Source organism: Balaenoptera ricei, chromosome 2, assembly GCF_028023285.1.
Source record: "Balaenoptera ricei isolate mBalRic1 chromosome 2, mBalRic1.hap2, whole genome shotgun sequence".
In the NCBI taxonomy this organism is placed as follows: Eukaryota; Metazoa; Chordata; class Mammalia; order Artiodactyla; family Balaenopteridae; genus Balaenoptera; species Balaenoptera ricei.
The window spans coordinates 69,735,029-69,751,106 of NC_082640.1; the positions used below are offsets into that span (position 1 = coordinate 69,735,029).

At 51.6% G+C, this 16,078-nt stretch overlaps 2 protein-coding genes across 3 annotated transcripts in view; both read right to left on the reverse strand.

Annotated features, from left to right (window-relative positions):
* The window catches only part of LOC132359287 (uncharacterized), a 43,770-nt gene extending 29,276 nt beyond the window's left edge, over positions 1-14,494 (reverse strand). The window contains 4 exon segments of the mRNA XM_059912967.1: positions 5,677-5,963; positions 10,806-10,946; positions 13,194-13,280; positions 14,413-14,494. Of these exon segments, the coding sequence (XP_059768950.1) occupies positions 5,677-5,963; positions 10,806-10,857 (339 nt within the window). The 5' untranslated portion in view covers positions 10,858-10,946; positions 13,194-13,280; positions 14,413-14,494.
* Positions 14,485-16,078, reverse strand: part of SMAD6 (SMAD family member 6) — a 116,477-nt gene continuing 114,883 nt past the window's right edge. The window contains exon 7 of one of the 2 annotated variants that reach the window (XR_009500800.1): positions 14,485-14,565. The gene's annotated coding sequence lies outside the window, so the exon portion shown is untranslated. The remainder of the gene's footprint in view (positions 14,566-16,078) is intronic. The other variant, XR_009500798.1, reaches the window with a different exon arrangement.

Below are 16,078 nucleotides of genomic sequence, written 5' to 3' on the forward strand. Positions count from 1 at the left end.
GCAAAGGAATTGGGCAAAAGCTAGCAAAATCATTGTGTGTTCAAGCTGGGACTCGGGAATCCCACTGCTGGGAATCGACTCCAACCGGTACGCCAAAAGATGGAAGCGTGAGGCTTTTTACTGCAACTCTATTTGTAACAGCAAAGGACTGGAAAGAAGGAAAATGTCCACCAGCAGGGGACTGTGGTTTTCAGCACAAAGGAAGATTCTGGCGGCAAAGACCAGGGGAGATCTCAACAGACCACTGTGGGTGAGATCGCAGGGCAAGATGTACAATGAATCAAACAAGGTGGAGGAAAGTGTGCCTGTATGGTCACACTTAACTAAGAAAAGGAGGGAGGGATACAAATATATGTGTAGACATCTGTGTATGTTATATGTACGTACACACACACGTGTATATATATTTATATATATATATATAAATCAATGTAAGGAACACACATATATGTGTGTGTATATATGAAAATCAATGTAAGGATAAAGCATAATTTTTTAAAATTAACAGTTCTAGGAAGGGGGGATTGAATGAGGAGGGCACAAATAAAAGTTAGATCTTTGTAAATATATTCGGTATGATAGACTTTGGAACCATAAATTAAATTTAAAAATTTTAAACAAATTCATAAAAACTGGAAGTAAAATGAAGCAAACAAGTCTATACATTGAGTTAATGATATAACCACAAAGAGAAGAACTATTCCAAATGACTTCCAAGCAAAGTAACTTAAAGACACATGAACCAATCACAATGTCCGAACCTTATTTGCATACTGATTCAAACACCCAAGTTGTAAAAAAAAAAAAAAGAAAAATGATGACATTCAGGAGACAATCAGGAAAATGGGAGACCTGACTAGACATACGATGATAGTAACTGGGAATAACGGCACACATTTTAGGTGTGATAACGGTACCATGGAAAGATAATATTTTTTTAAATAAATAAATAAATTTATTTAAAAAAATGATTGGCCAGGTGGGACATCATTAATGTGTTTTTTTTTAACATCTTTATTGGAGTATAATTGCTTTACAATGGTGTGTTAGTTTCTGCTTTATAACAAAGTGAATCAGCTATACATATAGCCCCATATCTCCTCCCTCTTGCATCTCCCTCCCACCCTCCCTATCCCACCCCTCTAGGTGGTCACAAAGCACCGAGCTGACCTCCCTGTGCTATGCGGCTGCTCCCCACTAGCTATCAATTTTACATTTGGGGGGCTTCCCTGGTGGCACAGTGGTTGAGAATCTGCCTGCCAATGCAGGGGACACGGGTTCGAGCCCTGGTCTGGGAAGATCCCACATGCCGCGGAGCAACTGGGCCCGTGAGCCACAACTACTGAGCCTGCGCGTCTGGAGCCTGTGCGCCGCAACAGGAGAGGCCGTGATAGTGAGAGGCCCGCGCACCGCGATGAAGAGTGGCCCCTGCTCGCTGCAACTAGAGAAAGCCCTCGCACAGAAAGGAAGACCCAACACAGCCAAAAATAAATTAATTAAAAAAAAATTTTTACATTTGGTAGTATTTATAAGTCCATGCCACGCTCTCACTTCGTCCCAGCTTACCCTTCCCCCTCCCCGTGTCCTCAAGTCCATTCTCTACATCTGTGTCTTTATTCCTGTCCTGCCCTTAGGTTCTTCAGAACCTTTTTTTTTTTTTTTTTTTTTAGATTCCATATATATGTGTTAGCATACAGTATTTGTTTTTCTCTTTCTGACTTACTTCACTCTGTATGACAGACTCTAGGTCCATCCACCTCACTACAAATAACTCAATTTCATTTCTTTTTATGGCTGAGTAATATTCCATTGTAGATATGTGCCACATCTTCTTTATCCATTCATGTGTCGAGGGACACTTAGGTTGCTTCCCTGTCCTGGCTATTGTAAGTAGTGCTGCAATGAACATTGTGGTACATGACTCTTTTTGAATTATGGTTTTCTCAGGGTATACGCTCAGTAGTGGGATTGCTGGGACGTATGGTAGTTCTATTTTTAGTTTTTTAAGGAACCTGCATACAGTTCTCCATAGGGGCTGTATCAATTTACATTCCCACCAACGGTGCGAGAGGGTTCCCTTTTCTCCAGGGAAGATAATATTAAATACTTATGAATAAAATGAAATGACATCTGGGATTTGCTTCAAAAATAATTTGGTCATTGTTGGGGAGGGGTGAGGAAACAAGATCTAAGGCTGATGAGGAGGTAGCGGAAGGCTGCTGGTGAGTAAGTGGAGGGTCATTAAAGTACTATTCTTTCTACTTTCTTAGATGTTAGAAATTTTCATGATAAAATGTTAAAAAAAAACCAAACCTGGCACTTGGTAAGGAAGTGGAAAAATTGAAACTCATACATGACTGGTGGTAACGCAGAATGGTGCAGGCATCTTGGAAAGCTGTCTGGCAGTGTCTTATGATACATTTTACCTACGATCCAGCAACCCCACTCGTGGATATTTACCTGGAGAAATGAAAACTAACATTTGCCCCAAAAGGGATGCTTCCAGTTAGGAATAGAATTCCTCCTGGCATTTGTCAGTCTTGACAACTCAAGTTAGAGTTTAGACTTTAAAAGTTTATTATTACTTTGAAACTAGTACAGCCATTCCAGATAACAGTTGGGCGGATTCCTCTGAAGTTAAAACATACACTTACATATGACTCAGCAACCCCACTTCTAGGTAGCTTCCCCCCCAAAATGAAAATTCATGTCTGCACAAAAACCTACACATGGAGTGTTTACAGTGGCATTATTCATAATTGCCAAACACTGGAAACAATCCAAATGTTCACCAATGGGTGAACAGATAAATACACCGCGTACATCTATACAATGGAAATACAACTCACTGGGCAATAAAAAAGGAACCAACTGCGAATACACAGAACAACACAAATGACTCTCGAAAGCATTTATGCTGAGTACAAGAAGCCAGATTCAAAAGGTTACCTGCTGTGTGATTCCATTTATGTGGCATTCTGGAAAAGGCAAAACTTTAGGGACAGAAAATAGATCAGAGGCTGTCAGGGACTAGGAGTGGGAGGGTGTTGATAACAAAGGAGCAGGAAGGAAATATTGGTGGATATATTCAACAGCTTAATTATGGCGGTGTTTACACTACTGTTAAACATTTGCCAAACCTCATATACTAAAAAGGGGTGAATATACAATATGTGGATTGTACCTCAATAAACTCTCCCCCAAACAGACAAAAACCGGGCACTTGGTAGATGATGAATTAAATGCTGATTGAATGCCGGATGAATGAGTGAACAAAGAGAACCCAGAGAGAGCAGTAGGTGAGAGTGGGAATGGGCCTGTTTGAGAAGGAGGTTGGGGGACCTATGGGAGCCCGGAGTGGGGGGTGACCAAGGGCAGCAGGACATTCAGGGTAGAGTCCCCGAGACCACGGGCCTTTGACATCAGCTGACCTTTTTCCTCTTCCCCTCTCCTGACCCTGTCCTTTCCCCACAGTGAATGCCCAGTCCCTGGCTGCCACCTCCAGGAACAATAGCTTCAATCCAAACCTGCTCACTCGTGGAAGGATTCAGTCCCACTGCTGCCCAAGTTCAAGTTCCTCTGAGTTCTGAGACAGGCGGGTGCACAGAGAGGGGCCAAAAGTGGCTCTCCCCCAGGTCTTTCCTGCCCTTCCTATGTCCTGCCTGAGCCTCAGGAAACATAGGGCTCCCATCCTTCTGCTTTGGGCATGAAGTGCCACCCACGTGCTTGGTGGTGGGCAGAGCCCAGAGACACCTCTCTCCACCCACAGCCAGAGTCATTGCTCTGCAGGGCCTCGACCCAGGGCATGGGGACCCTGCGGGAGACACCGCCCCTTCCCTGGAACACAATTAGTCTAACCTGATGGGAGAACACGGATCTCACCCCAAAGAGCTCTCGGGTAGGTGGAAACACAGATTCACTTATGTGATTCTCAAGCTTGACAGTCTCCGTAGTTTGTTAAGCCTTTGTTAATATCCTAGTTTCTTGAAGACGGAGTTACAGAAGGCACATGTGTTTTAACTGTTGCTGAATATGGGGACCAAGGAGGGACAAGGTGGGTCCAAACTTGTGAGGGGAAGGCCCAGATGTGGCAACCGTGGGAGGCATTGACTTAAAAGGGGAAAGATAACTTTGCAGGAAAAGCTTTCTAAATGACCCAGCAGGGTGAGTCAATGTCGTTGAAAGACTGCAGGGGGTGCTAGAAGAACGTAAGCATCCGTGGGCAGCTCAAGGGAGCAACTCAAGCCTTGGGGAGATTTCAGGAAGTTTCAGAACACAGTCTCCCTTGAGACACGTGTGGCACTTCACCTATAAAACCCAGTCATCATACCTGCCTCCCACAATTATTAGAAAGATCGAGTGTGATTACGTAGGCGAAACTAAGATGGGGGAGTTATCTGGGGAAGAAAAAAAAGGCTGCCAGAAGCCAGGACAACAAAATGGCACTGGGTTACTGTTCTGAGCCAATTCCTTGCAATGTAGTGGATGGAGCATGTGGAGTCAGAGAACTCTGGTCTCAATCCTGGCTCCACCACAGTGGGGCTGTGTGGCTTTGGGCAGGCCTCTGCTCCTCTCTGGGCATCAGTTTCCACATCTGTAAAATGGGCATAACACCCCACTCAGTTGCTGTGAGGATGAAATGAGAGAAACGTGTTGGTGTATCTGGTGTCCATGGAGTCCAGCCCTCGGCAGGGCTCAGTGAGTGAAAATGATAGGAGTAGGAAGGTGGGTCAGCCTCCCAGTGTCACCATGAGGAGGCTGGGAGGAGCATCAGGCTTCAGGAGGCTCAGAGGTGGCAGAATGGCCAGAATCTGGATTGCACTAGAGGAACTAGGCCTACTGAGGAGGGCCCTGCCCTGGGGTGGGGCCTCAAAAAACATGGGGACACCTGGGCACCAACACTGAGCATTTGGCCTTGGACCCAAGTCCCGGTCGTGCTGCCTACAAACTAGGGGATCCTAGTCAAGTGTCTTTACTTCTCTGCACCTCACTTTCCTCTTCTGTAAAGTGGGGCTACTATGCCTGCATCACAGGGTTCAATGTGTGTGTGGCTGGGTCCAAAGTTATCATGTTCCCAGCATCCTCTCCCCACGTCCAGCTTTGCCCCTCAACTCTTCTCATCCCAGGGACTTTGGGGAGCAGAATCTGAGAGGAGGGGAGAAGGTAGAAGCCCTGCATGGGGGCTTCCCTGGTGGTACAGTGGTTAGGAATCCGCCTGCCAATGCAGGGGACATGTGTTCGAGCACTGGTCCAGGAAGGTCCCACATGCCACGGAGCAACTAAGCCCGTGCACCACAACTTCTGAGCCTGCTCTCTAAAGCCCACGAGCCACAACTACTGAGCCCGCGTGCCACAACTACTGAAGCCCGCATGCCTAGAGCCCGTGCTCCGCAACAAGAGAAGCCACTGCAATGGGAAGCCTCCGCACCGCAACAAAGAGTAGCCCCTGCTCACCACAACTAGAAAAAGCCCGCGCGCAGCAATGAAGACCCAACGCAGCCAAAAGTAAATAAAATAAAATAAAAATAATAATAATTTTAAAAAAAAGAAGCCCTGCATGACCAGGCCCAGAGAGGGGAAGGAACCCACGTAAAATCTCCAAGTAAATTACAGGTAAAGCCAGGCTGCTTCCTGGGGGGTTGGCCTTCTGAAAGCAAAGAGCCTCCCTGAACTTACTTGATGTCTGAATCTCTGTCCTTGTCCCTCACTCTGTGACTTCCCAGTGCTTCCCTCGCATTCGCCCGGAGTGCCTGCATTTCCTGAGTTCGTAGGGAGCCTCAGTTCCAGACACTCTACAGTCCTGTTATCAGGAGACCAGAAAGAGGAGAGGCTTCGGGCTGCTGTGAGGTCTGGGGAAAAGGCAGGAGTTTTCAACAGGGAGTCAATGCCAGCGTTCCAAGACCCCAGCCTAAGGAACATCATGCTAGGAGTGCACGCAGACAGGAGGATGGGAGACAGGATGCCTGAGGAGGAAAACATGAGAAAGCTTTAGGAGAGGTGGTCTTAAGACCGGGGAACTAACTGCACAGCAATGGGTTTCATGAGGTCAGGGGCCTCTTGTCTCTTAATAGCTGCTTGAGGTCTTGGGGCAAATTCCTGGTGGCTCCTGCCTCAAAATATATCCAGGCCTTATCTTTCAGTGATATACACTGACATATTTATGGATGAAATAATATGATATCTGGGATTTGTTTCAAAATAATCCAGTTGTCAAGAGGGGTGAAAGGTTTGCATGAACAAAATTGGCTGTGAGCTGATGATGGTTAAAGTGGGTGATGGGGACATCCTTGTATCATTCCTTGTACTATTCTTACTACTTCTGTACGTGTTTGATGTTTTCTGTAACAAAAAGTTCCTGTGTCCAGAATCAGCCATTTGTCTCCAGCTTCACGACCACTGCCCTGGTCATCTGGCCTGGATGGCTGCAATCACCTCACAGGTCAGCCTGCATCGGCCGGGCCCCTCCAGACGATTCTCAACACCACCACCAGAGGGAGCCTGTTACAACGTGAGTCCCCTGCTCCAACCCTCCTGTGTCCTCGTCTCAGAGAACCCCAGCCTCCAAGTCCACGCCACCTCACCCCTGCTACCTCTCAGGCTCCTCTCCAGCCACACTGGCCTCTCTTCAGCCTCCCACAGTCTCCTTCATGACCCCTAGAACCCTATGTGCTGAGGGGGATTTGGGGGCGAAGTCTGATTTGACCAGACTTTATTCACCCATTACATTCAGACATTACAGTACGGCATGGGACACAATTATACCTTTACAAAAGTATTTGTTGTTTACCTGAAATTCAATTCCAACTGGGCATCCTGTGTTATATCAGGCGACCCCATCTGTAACCGACTATGAGCTAGTCCTACCAAAAGAACCATGTTGTCATCTTAATGTCCACAACGCTTGGCACACAAAGGTGCCCCCTCCTAGCAGACAGTTGCAAAAAAGCACCCTCTGGGCTGATGCAGCTCCTCGCCCAGTTGCAAGGATTTCAGGTCCACTTGCTTCAGTGGCAAAGGTGTCCTGTTGCAGAGCACAACCTGCCCAACCATTCACGGCAGCCCTGCAGGAGGCCAGAAAAGCGGGTGCTTCCAGAATGAGGGAGGTTGAAACTGCCCTCCCAGCTCTTTCTCTCCCCCACAGTGGGTAGGGATGGGGAGGGAGTGACAATGCCAAGGCCTAGACTGTCAGCCCCCTCTGGGTGCTTTGGGATTCGAGCCCATCTGGGATGGGTCTGAACTCTTGCAGTGCCCTGTGGTGGTGGGTAGAAGGGCCCCGTGCCAGACGCCAGCTGCCCCCGTGGCCGGAGGGTGTCCACTTGAACCGTTCCAAGTAAACATTTGACCAGCTCAGCCCCGGCCATCATCCCATGCCAACACTTGGCCCTTGTTCCTGGACAGGCCCCTCTGTGTCCCGTCCTTTGTGGCTGACATTTCAGCCGGGCCCTGCAGGGGCTGGGGTGACCCGGTGCCCCATCCCCATTCTGCAGACAGGCTCCAGGGAGGGGGTCCCTGTGGCAGCCGGTACTTGGCGGGGGAGTCCCAGTAGACGGGCCGTCGCCAGGCCGGGTCAGCCACCCGCCTGAACACCCCACGTGGGCCCCAGGGCTGCAGAACCCACGGTCTAACAGTGGAGCCATGGGGCTGCCAGCTGACTCGGCTGCTTTGTTCCAGGCCTGGAGTGGTCTGAGGGTGGCTGAGGACTGTGGCTCCTTCTTTGCTGAGAAGCCACAGATAACGCCGGCGACAGGGCCTGATAAAGCGTCTGTCAGAGGCTCCCTCCCAGACGGGCCCTGCTGTTCCCGCCAGCCCCAAGGGCCCCTGCCGCCCAGGCCTGTCTCCACAGGTCCGCCCCTCCCTGGGGTCTCAGCCCTTCTCTTCCAGGCTGGCAGACCCCTCCCCGCCCGTATCTTCAGTCTGGCTCTCAGAAGTTCCTGAGGACTTTGGGCCCAGGAGCAGAATAATCTTCTCATTTACTCCCATGAAGAGAATGTCAAGCCATGCGCCTCTCTCAGTGGAATTCCAGACTGTGGCTCCTGGGGAGTTGGGGGAGGGGGATTGGGGGAGCCTGGAATGTCTTCCTAGAACCCCTCAAATGACATCCCGAGTCACCTCTTTCATGTCACATGAGCCCACTCTATGCCGGGCTCTAGGATGGGTGCAGGGGGCACAGGAACAAATAAGACATGGCCCACGAGTATAGGAGCTTCCAGGAAGAGGGCGCTGGAAGATCTACCCCACCCTGACCTGACCCAGGCCTGCACCCCCAGCCTATAGAGGGGTCTGGCCTGGAGTAGGAGGTATGTGAGGGGGTGCTAGCCAGCCTTGGGTGAGACTCACTGCCAAAGGGCCAGAGAATTGGGACCTTGAGTCTTGGATCTGGTGGAGGAGGCACAGGTCCCGCCCTGGGGGTCAGAAGACAAGGCCCAGAGAACAGGCATTTCTGAAGTCAGCCCTCACTGCGTCCTGAGCATGGTGCAGGTGAGCAGGTATGGGCTGGGGGCACTGCCAGAGAAGATCCCCCCCGACGGCAGCGGCCCTGCTCCCCGAGACTGCATGGGGACACTGGGCTCCCAGTTTGACTGCAGAGAGCTGCCTACTCTGTGCTGACCAAGCTGAATGAGACCCTTACACAACATAGACGGTGGGAGCTGGAGACCCCAGGCCGGAAGTGAGTCTCAGCTCGGCTTCTCCTCCCTGTGTGACCCAGGGCAGGCCTCTGGCCCTCTCTGAGGATTGGGCTAGGGGCCCTCGAAGGCCTCCCAGGGAGAGAAGCCCCAAGGGAGAGTACCTGTCCAAGGGCCAGTGTGCCCAGGGGGAGAAGGCCTGGGCTGCCTCCCCCCCCCCCAGGGGGAGGAATGTCTCTCCAGCTCCGCTTGTTTGGAGTGCTGTGGAGGGAGGGGACCCAGGTTTCCTGCATCTGTGGACCCAGGCGCTGCCTCTCCCGGATGCAGGGACTCGGCATAGCTTCGCAGGGGGCCTCTGGCTCATAAAGGAAGGACCTGAGTTCCAGAGGTTGCAGGGGAGGCCTCCTGCCCTCCCCCACCTATGGCAGCTCCCTCTGAAACCCCTGCGGTCACACAGGCTCAGCCCAAGTGGCCCCCCCAGCACACACACACACACACACACCCAGAACAAACCCTTCCTTCCCTGGCACTCCCTCCCCTGGTGTCTACATCCCTGCCACGGCAGTTCTTCCTCGTGCATTCATTTATCCTTCCCTCAAACATCTACTGTTACACGTATGTGCCAGGCACAGGGGCCTAGCGGTGAATGAGACAGACCCAGCTCCTGCCCTGGACGAGCCTACAGTCCTGTGGGGCGAGACAGACCTCTGAAGAGAGAACTACAGGTGAGTGACAAGGGTGGTGAAGAAGCAGAACGGGCTGTGAGAGAGGGTGGGAAGCGGGACATAAGGTCAGGGAGGGAAGGCCCTTCTGAGGAGGTGACACTGAAACTGACACTTGGAGGCAGGTGAGAAGTGAGAGATGAGTCCCGGGCTGGTCCTGGGCTGGGTCACTCATCTCTGGAATCTCCCTCCAGCTGCCCCCGCCTCACACCTACCGGTGCCTGCGTCAGACCAAGTTCATGCAGGTTGAAAACAGGGCCAGTCTGTGACATTTCTGCTGGAAGCAGGCAAAGGAGTGGCACCAAGGGGAGGTGGACCCTGGATCGTGGCCCCAAGATAGGAAGGGCTGCGGGGCTGGGGTTCACCCTCCACAGTACCTGGCAGAGAAGCCCCCCTCATGCCAAGTACTCCCCGCATGAATACTATAGATGCACTCCCTCTTCAGAGCAGAAGGAACACACCCCCAGCCTCTGCTCAGGAGGGGCCGTGTCCCCCCGGGCATAAGGGAGAAGCTTGGTTGGCGGCCCAAGCCTTCAGCCTCTCACTCTCCCCTCTGCCCATGGCCTTGCCTGGCTCTGCTGCAGACTTCCTGTGTGGCCTTGGGGATGTCACTCCCCTCCCTGGGCTTGGGACAGTGACCTCGGGACAGGGTGGAAGGATGGAAGTGATACAGTTGTCCCCAGCCAGTTGATCCTGAGGGCATTTTGGATGTGGGCCAATGAGAGGTGAGGGTGGGGCTCTGTCACTCCATTGCTGGGGTCCTCAAGGCTCTCTCTGGGGAATCTTGCCCATCTGCAAATAGAGGGGATGCTCTCAATGCCATCTCATCGGCCCCCGACCAGGAAAGCGGAACGCTCCCCACTTCAGGGTCTCCACTGCACACCAGCCCTGGGGACCTGAGCACCGGCGAGTTACCACATTTAATGATAAAGACTATAATCTTCTCATCGCAAAGCAAAGCAACAGAAAAAAAAGACCCAGTCCCCTTCCATCCCTCAATTCTAACAGCACGGCACCATCTGAGCCTAGCTAATGCTTGGTCCATGACAGGACACGGGTGCTGGAAGGCAGTCCTTGCCCCTCAGAGTGGCACTGGGAAGCAGGGAATGTCCGCAGGTGCCGATTCTGAGACACGCACAACTACATTCTCCATCTCATTTACTCTTCACCAGCTTTCCAGGTAGTGCACTTTTTTCTTTTTACCTTTTAATTGAAATATACATAGCATGATGCACATGAATCTCAAATCGTTCATGGAGCTCAAGTTCAATGAACTTTGACATGCGTATCAACCTGTGTGACAACCAGATCAAGACAAAAAACAGTTCCAACATGCCAGAAGATTCTCTCAAGCCCCCTTCCAGTCCGCAACCCCTAAGGATAACCACTATCTTAGCCTCTCTCACCATAGATTAGCTTTACCTGTTCTTGAACTTCTTATTAATGGAATAACACGTACCTATTCTTTGCGCCTGGCTTCTTTCACTCAACAGCATGTCAGATTCATTCATGTTGTTGCATCCGTCTCTCCGCAGTTTCTTTATGTTGTTGTGTATTATTCCATTGCAGGGGCGATACCACACCTCATTTAGCCATTCTTCTGCTGATGGACACCAGAGTTGATTCCATTTCGGGGCTATTGTGACCAACCCCCAGGATCACCCTGCCCGTGCCTTTTTGGACATGCACATTTACCTCCCTCGGTTAAGTACCTAGGAGCACACCCACAGGGTCAGGGATGGGTGGACGCTTAGCTTTCATAGCTATTTAGGCAGTAGGTATGTTCAGCCCCATTTTACAGACAGAGAGGCCAAGGGTCAGAGAGTTTAAATCACTCACCAAGCTCACACAATTACTAAGTCATGGAGCCTGGTCTGGAATCCAGAGATTTCTGACTCCAAATTCTCTCTAATCCTGCTTTTTAGAACAGGTGAAGGGGGTGCAAGGGTGGAGGGAGCCAAAAGAGAGGGGAAGCAAAGGGGTGACTCTGATAGCCTGCTCTGTAATCGGCTCCTGGCACGTCCAAGCCGCCTTGGGAGGGCACAGCTCCACTCCCAGGCAGACACAGAATAAGCACAGCAACTCAGAGCTGTAAAGAGCACGCAGGGTCTGGCCCCTCCACTCGCCGGTCTCACACCCTCCCTCTCCCTTCCCACTCATTCCAGCCACACTGCCTTCCTTGCTACACCCTGAAAGTGCCAGCCGGGGTCCCGCCTCACTGGCCTTTCCACCTTCAGCTCCCACTTTCAGAACTGTTCCTGCCTCAGACAGCCACGTGGCCCCTCCCCCACTTCTTTGGGCCTCTGCTTCATTTCCCAGTTGAAAAGAGCACCCCTATCACACGCTGTCCCCTCCATCTGACCTAATATTTTGTGTATATTTGTTTATTGCCTGTCCCCTACACTAGCATGTGACCTCCGGAGGGCCAGGCCTCACAATCTTGTGTGCCGCTCCACCTTCAATATGTGGCACAGTGCCTGGCACCTGATAGGCCCTCCAGAAATACTTGTTGAATGAATGAATGAATGAATGAAAAGCAACCCCCAGGAGCAGCTGGTGGCAAGTCGCAGGCCAGGAGGGGCTTTTGGTGCCAGATCCGGCTGCCATGTTCATGTTCTGAGATAAAGCTCCCGCAGGCCAGGGCGTTGGTCTAGAGCCATTGGCTGGGGTGAGGTGGTGCCCTGGTGGCCTCCAGGCACTGCAGCAACTCAGCCATCACAGCCGGCTCTCAGTGGAGCCAGATGGACAAGGGCACCAATGTGCACTTGGGTACCTGTTGGGCTGGCCCTTCAGGATGGGGGAGTTTAGGATTCCTGGGTAAGAAGAGGGAGCCAGTGGTCACAGATCCCCCCAAATGACTTTTCCCTTAGGGGGTCTTAGAGATCATCTTCAAAAAAGATGGGCCTGGGAATGAATGATTTGAGGGGTCCAGGAAGGTTCCCAGCTCCTTCCACCCCTGCCTAGAATACATTCTTCATTCCCTACTGCCACTTGCTGGTCTGGGAAGCCTTTGCTGATTCACATTACAACCCTGGGCCTCATTTCTTCCTTCTATAAAATGGGTGGAATTTGGCCATGAAGTACAGTGAGGAAACAGTCCTAGATCAAAGGTCTGCTGGCATGAATTCTCATACCTCAGGACTGCTGTGTATTCTCTGGCAAAGTCCTGCCCTCTCTGGGCTTCAGATTCCCATGTGTCAAATGCAGGACTGTGGCAGAACTATCTCCAAAGACTGAAATCCTCCCTCAGGTATGACTGACCTCCTGTTCTTTCCCAAGGAAGGACAAGTTTATCCAGGGATATAGGGAGACGGAGCCAAGGAAGAGGTTGATGACATAAAATATGAACTTTGCCAGTGTTACACCTTTGCTCTGACCTGGGCTTGCTAGACGTTTCCTCTCTGAACTCCACTGAATGCCTGGCTGGGCTTTGGATAATCTGGGCAGGTGAGTGGGGGAGCTGTGTTCTGCTTCTCTCTCTGTAAACAGGGCTCTGAGTCCCAGAGGGTGACCAACACCAGACCACAGCTACGAACTGTCTCCGAGAGTTTGCCCAAGCTGCTCACAATTCTACCACGTCTCCCCATCACCACCAAGACCAGGAAAAGTTTAGCCCAAACTTTTCACTCTAAGTCAGAGAGAGACCTAATTTTCAGATGAAGAAAACGAAGGTCTTCCTAGGGATCCCACAGACCATTCATTCGAGCACATACATACGCCCAAGTCTGGGCTTGCCGCGTGTCGTGTTACCTCACTGACACCGCACACAAGCCTGTAAGAAACATGCCATTATTCTCCCCATTTGACAGATGGAAGAACTACCACTCAGAGAGGTTAAGTGACTTACGTAAGGTCACAAAGCTGGGAGTAGCAGGGCCAGGATTTAAAACCAGGTCTGACTTCACATCTGCTCTCCATGCTTCCTTCCCGTGGACTGAGGTAGAAAGGGGAGTATTTTGTGCTTCAGAAGCCCAGGAACCTGAGAGATGGGTTCTGCCAACAAGGTTGGGTAGAATCTACCCAACAAGAGGTGGGTAGGGGAGCCAAGGCCTTTGCACCTGCTGTTTGCTTTATCCAAAAAGCCTTCCCCTAGGTAACTGCCTTGCTCACTCCCACACTTCACTCAGATCTCAGCTCAAAGGGCACTTGACCAAGAAGACCTTCCTTCTAGGACCACTGAGTCTAAATTGAACAACTCCTCCCACTCTCCTTAGCCCATTATAGTAACACCTATCACCATCTGAAGCACTATCTTATCTGATGTGAATATTCATTTATTGTTTGCTTGTTGTTTGTCTCCTCTGAGAATGTACGATTTTATCTGTCTTGTTCATCACTATAACCCAAAGCCTAACACAGCACCGAGTAGGTGTTCAATCGGTATTTGCTGAGGGAAGGCATGAGAGACTGAGTGCCTTTTCCCCTAATAACTGAAAGAAAATGGAGCATCTCTTATCTGCTAGGCATAGAGGAGAGTGAACCCGCCCACATCTCAGTCATCCCTAGATGGTAACCCATTTCACAGATGGGGGAACTGAGGTTCCCTCCAGCATCAAGGGCCCACGGATGGAAAGATGGCACATGGCAGATGGAGCAGCCCGTTGGGGTGGGGATGCGCGACCCCACGAGTCTGGCTCCGAGCCCAATGTTCCTTGTAAGAGTGGGGGCGGCGCCCAGAAAGGGGAAGGGGTGCTGAAGGCCCCCCAGCCCTCGCAGAGCACTCTGGGCTGTGCTGTGCGCCGCAGGGCCCTGGCCTCGCGCCGGGGCCGCACCCTGGGCCTAGCCGCTCAAATTCCTCCCCTCCCACCCCCGCGCTGGCGCCTCCCGCCGCCCCCTGCCACCCCAGCTGCCCGAGCGCGGCCCCTGCGAACCCCCGCTCCTTCCCCTTCCGCGGGCCTGCCAGGCGGAGGGTAGTGAGGACGGGCCAACCCAGCCCGGGCGCTCTTGCCCCCCGGGGTCCCCCGGCCCGCCCGTCCCGGGCCCCCAGACTCGGGGCGCCCGCAGGCCCCGCGGGTCAGTGGGAACCGGCAATTTCCCGGCCGCCCGCCCGGCCGCCCGCTCTGTACTTAGGCTGATGACGGGTTCCCGCGGCCCTGGTGGCGGGGCAGGCGGTGGGTTCAGGGCGGGCGAAGCCGGCCCAGCCGGTCCCGTGCTCGGCTCTCAGGCGGCCGCCGGGCCTGTGTCATCCACCAGGAATTTCTGTTTTCCCCTCCGCGGGGCTGGAAGAAAAAACAATAATTAGGTCACTGGGCAGGCGGCAGAGAGGGTGTGGGACAGGCCAGTGGCGCCCTGTTGGGCAGGGAAAGGGTCTGGGAGGATGATGGGGAAGGAGAGGCCCCCGTAGTGCTCCCTTCCCCCTTCCTGCCCTCCCCAGGATGCTGGCTGATGAAGGCAAAGGCATCCCGGACTACTGCCACCCGTTTCCTCATGGGCCCATTCATTCCGTGAGCATTTATCGGGCATCGCCTGTGCGCCAAATTCTGTGCTAGGCGCTGGGGACCGAGCACTGAACGAAAGAGAAGGAAAGACTTCTTAGAAAAGACCCACAGGCAACCACGCAAAAATATACAGTCATCGCTCCCGTGTGAGGGCTGCGGGGATTGGTTCCAGGACCCCTGTTGATACCAAAATCCAGGGGTGCTCAAGTCCCTTATATAAGATGGGGTAGTAGTTCCAAAATAACAAACGCACGTCCTCCAGTGTACTTTAAATCATCTCTAGACTACTTATAATACCTAATACAACGCCATGTAAATAGTTGTAAATGCAATGTAAATGCTATGTAAATAGTTGCCGGGCCAACAGCAAATTCAAGTTTTGCTTTTTAGAGCTTTCTGGAGTTTTTTTCTGAATATTTTCCATCCAGGGTTGATTGAATTGCAGAGGCAGACGCCATGGATGAGGGAGGGCTGACTGTATAGTGGGAGGCCTGCTGCACAGGACAGAGGAGTTTCAGGGGATGGAAGTTAGGAAAAGCTTCCCTGAGGAAGCGGCACCTGCACAGAGGCCTGAAGGAGGAATTCGGATTGGCCAGGCCAAGTGGAGGGGGAGGCAGGGAGGGTGGGGGTGTTGGTGGCGAAAGGAACAGCATGTGCAAAGGCTTGGACGTAAGAGGCAGTGCATGTTACAAGGACTGGGAGTACAGGAGAGAAGAACCAATGAACGCTTCATTCTGAATGTGATACTGATGAAAGACACATACTTTTGGTCTCATGAGGCCCCCTAAACACAAGCCAGCTACTTTATCTGGGGCTCAACTGAAGATATAGCCCCCTGTTTCTACACTGGAGGAAACCTGTTTTGGACTTGCCTCACTGAGAGGTACTAGGTCTGGATACTGTACCTATGTGCAGTTTAAGGGATTTTCAAGGGTCATTTGGACTTGGTACGTTTCTCAGTTTTTTTTTTTTTTCTTTCCATTTCTCACCTTTTACTCTGACCTTTGGACAAGTCCCTGGAAAAGATGGGATGCCAGAGCAACTCTATCTGGCTGTAGAGTTCACGGTATGAGTGATAAGACCAGGGAGGTGGTCAGGATTGAAGCATAAAAGGTCTTAGGGCCATGGTAGGGAGGTTAGATGTTATCTTAAGGGAAGTCAGGGTTGAAAGCAGGGTGGGAGGGGACAGGATCCAATTTCTGAAAACTTACTGCTGATAATATCCACCATTTATTTAGCTCCTATTAGGTGTACAGGGCTAAGTGTTTTATGCACATCATCTCACTAAGCTTGA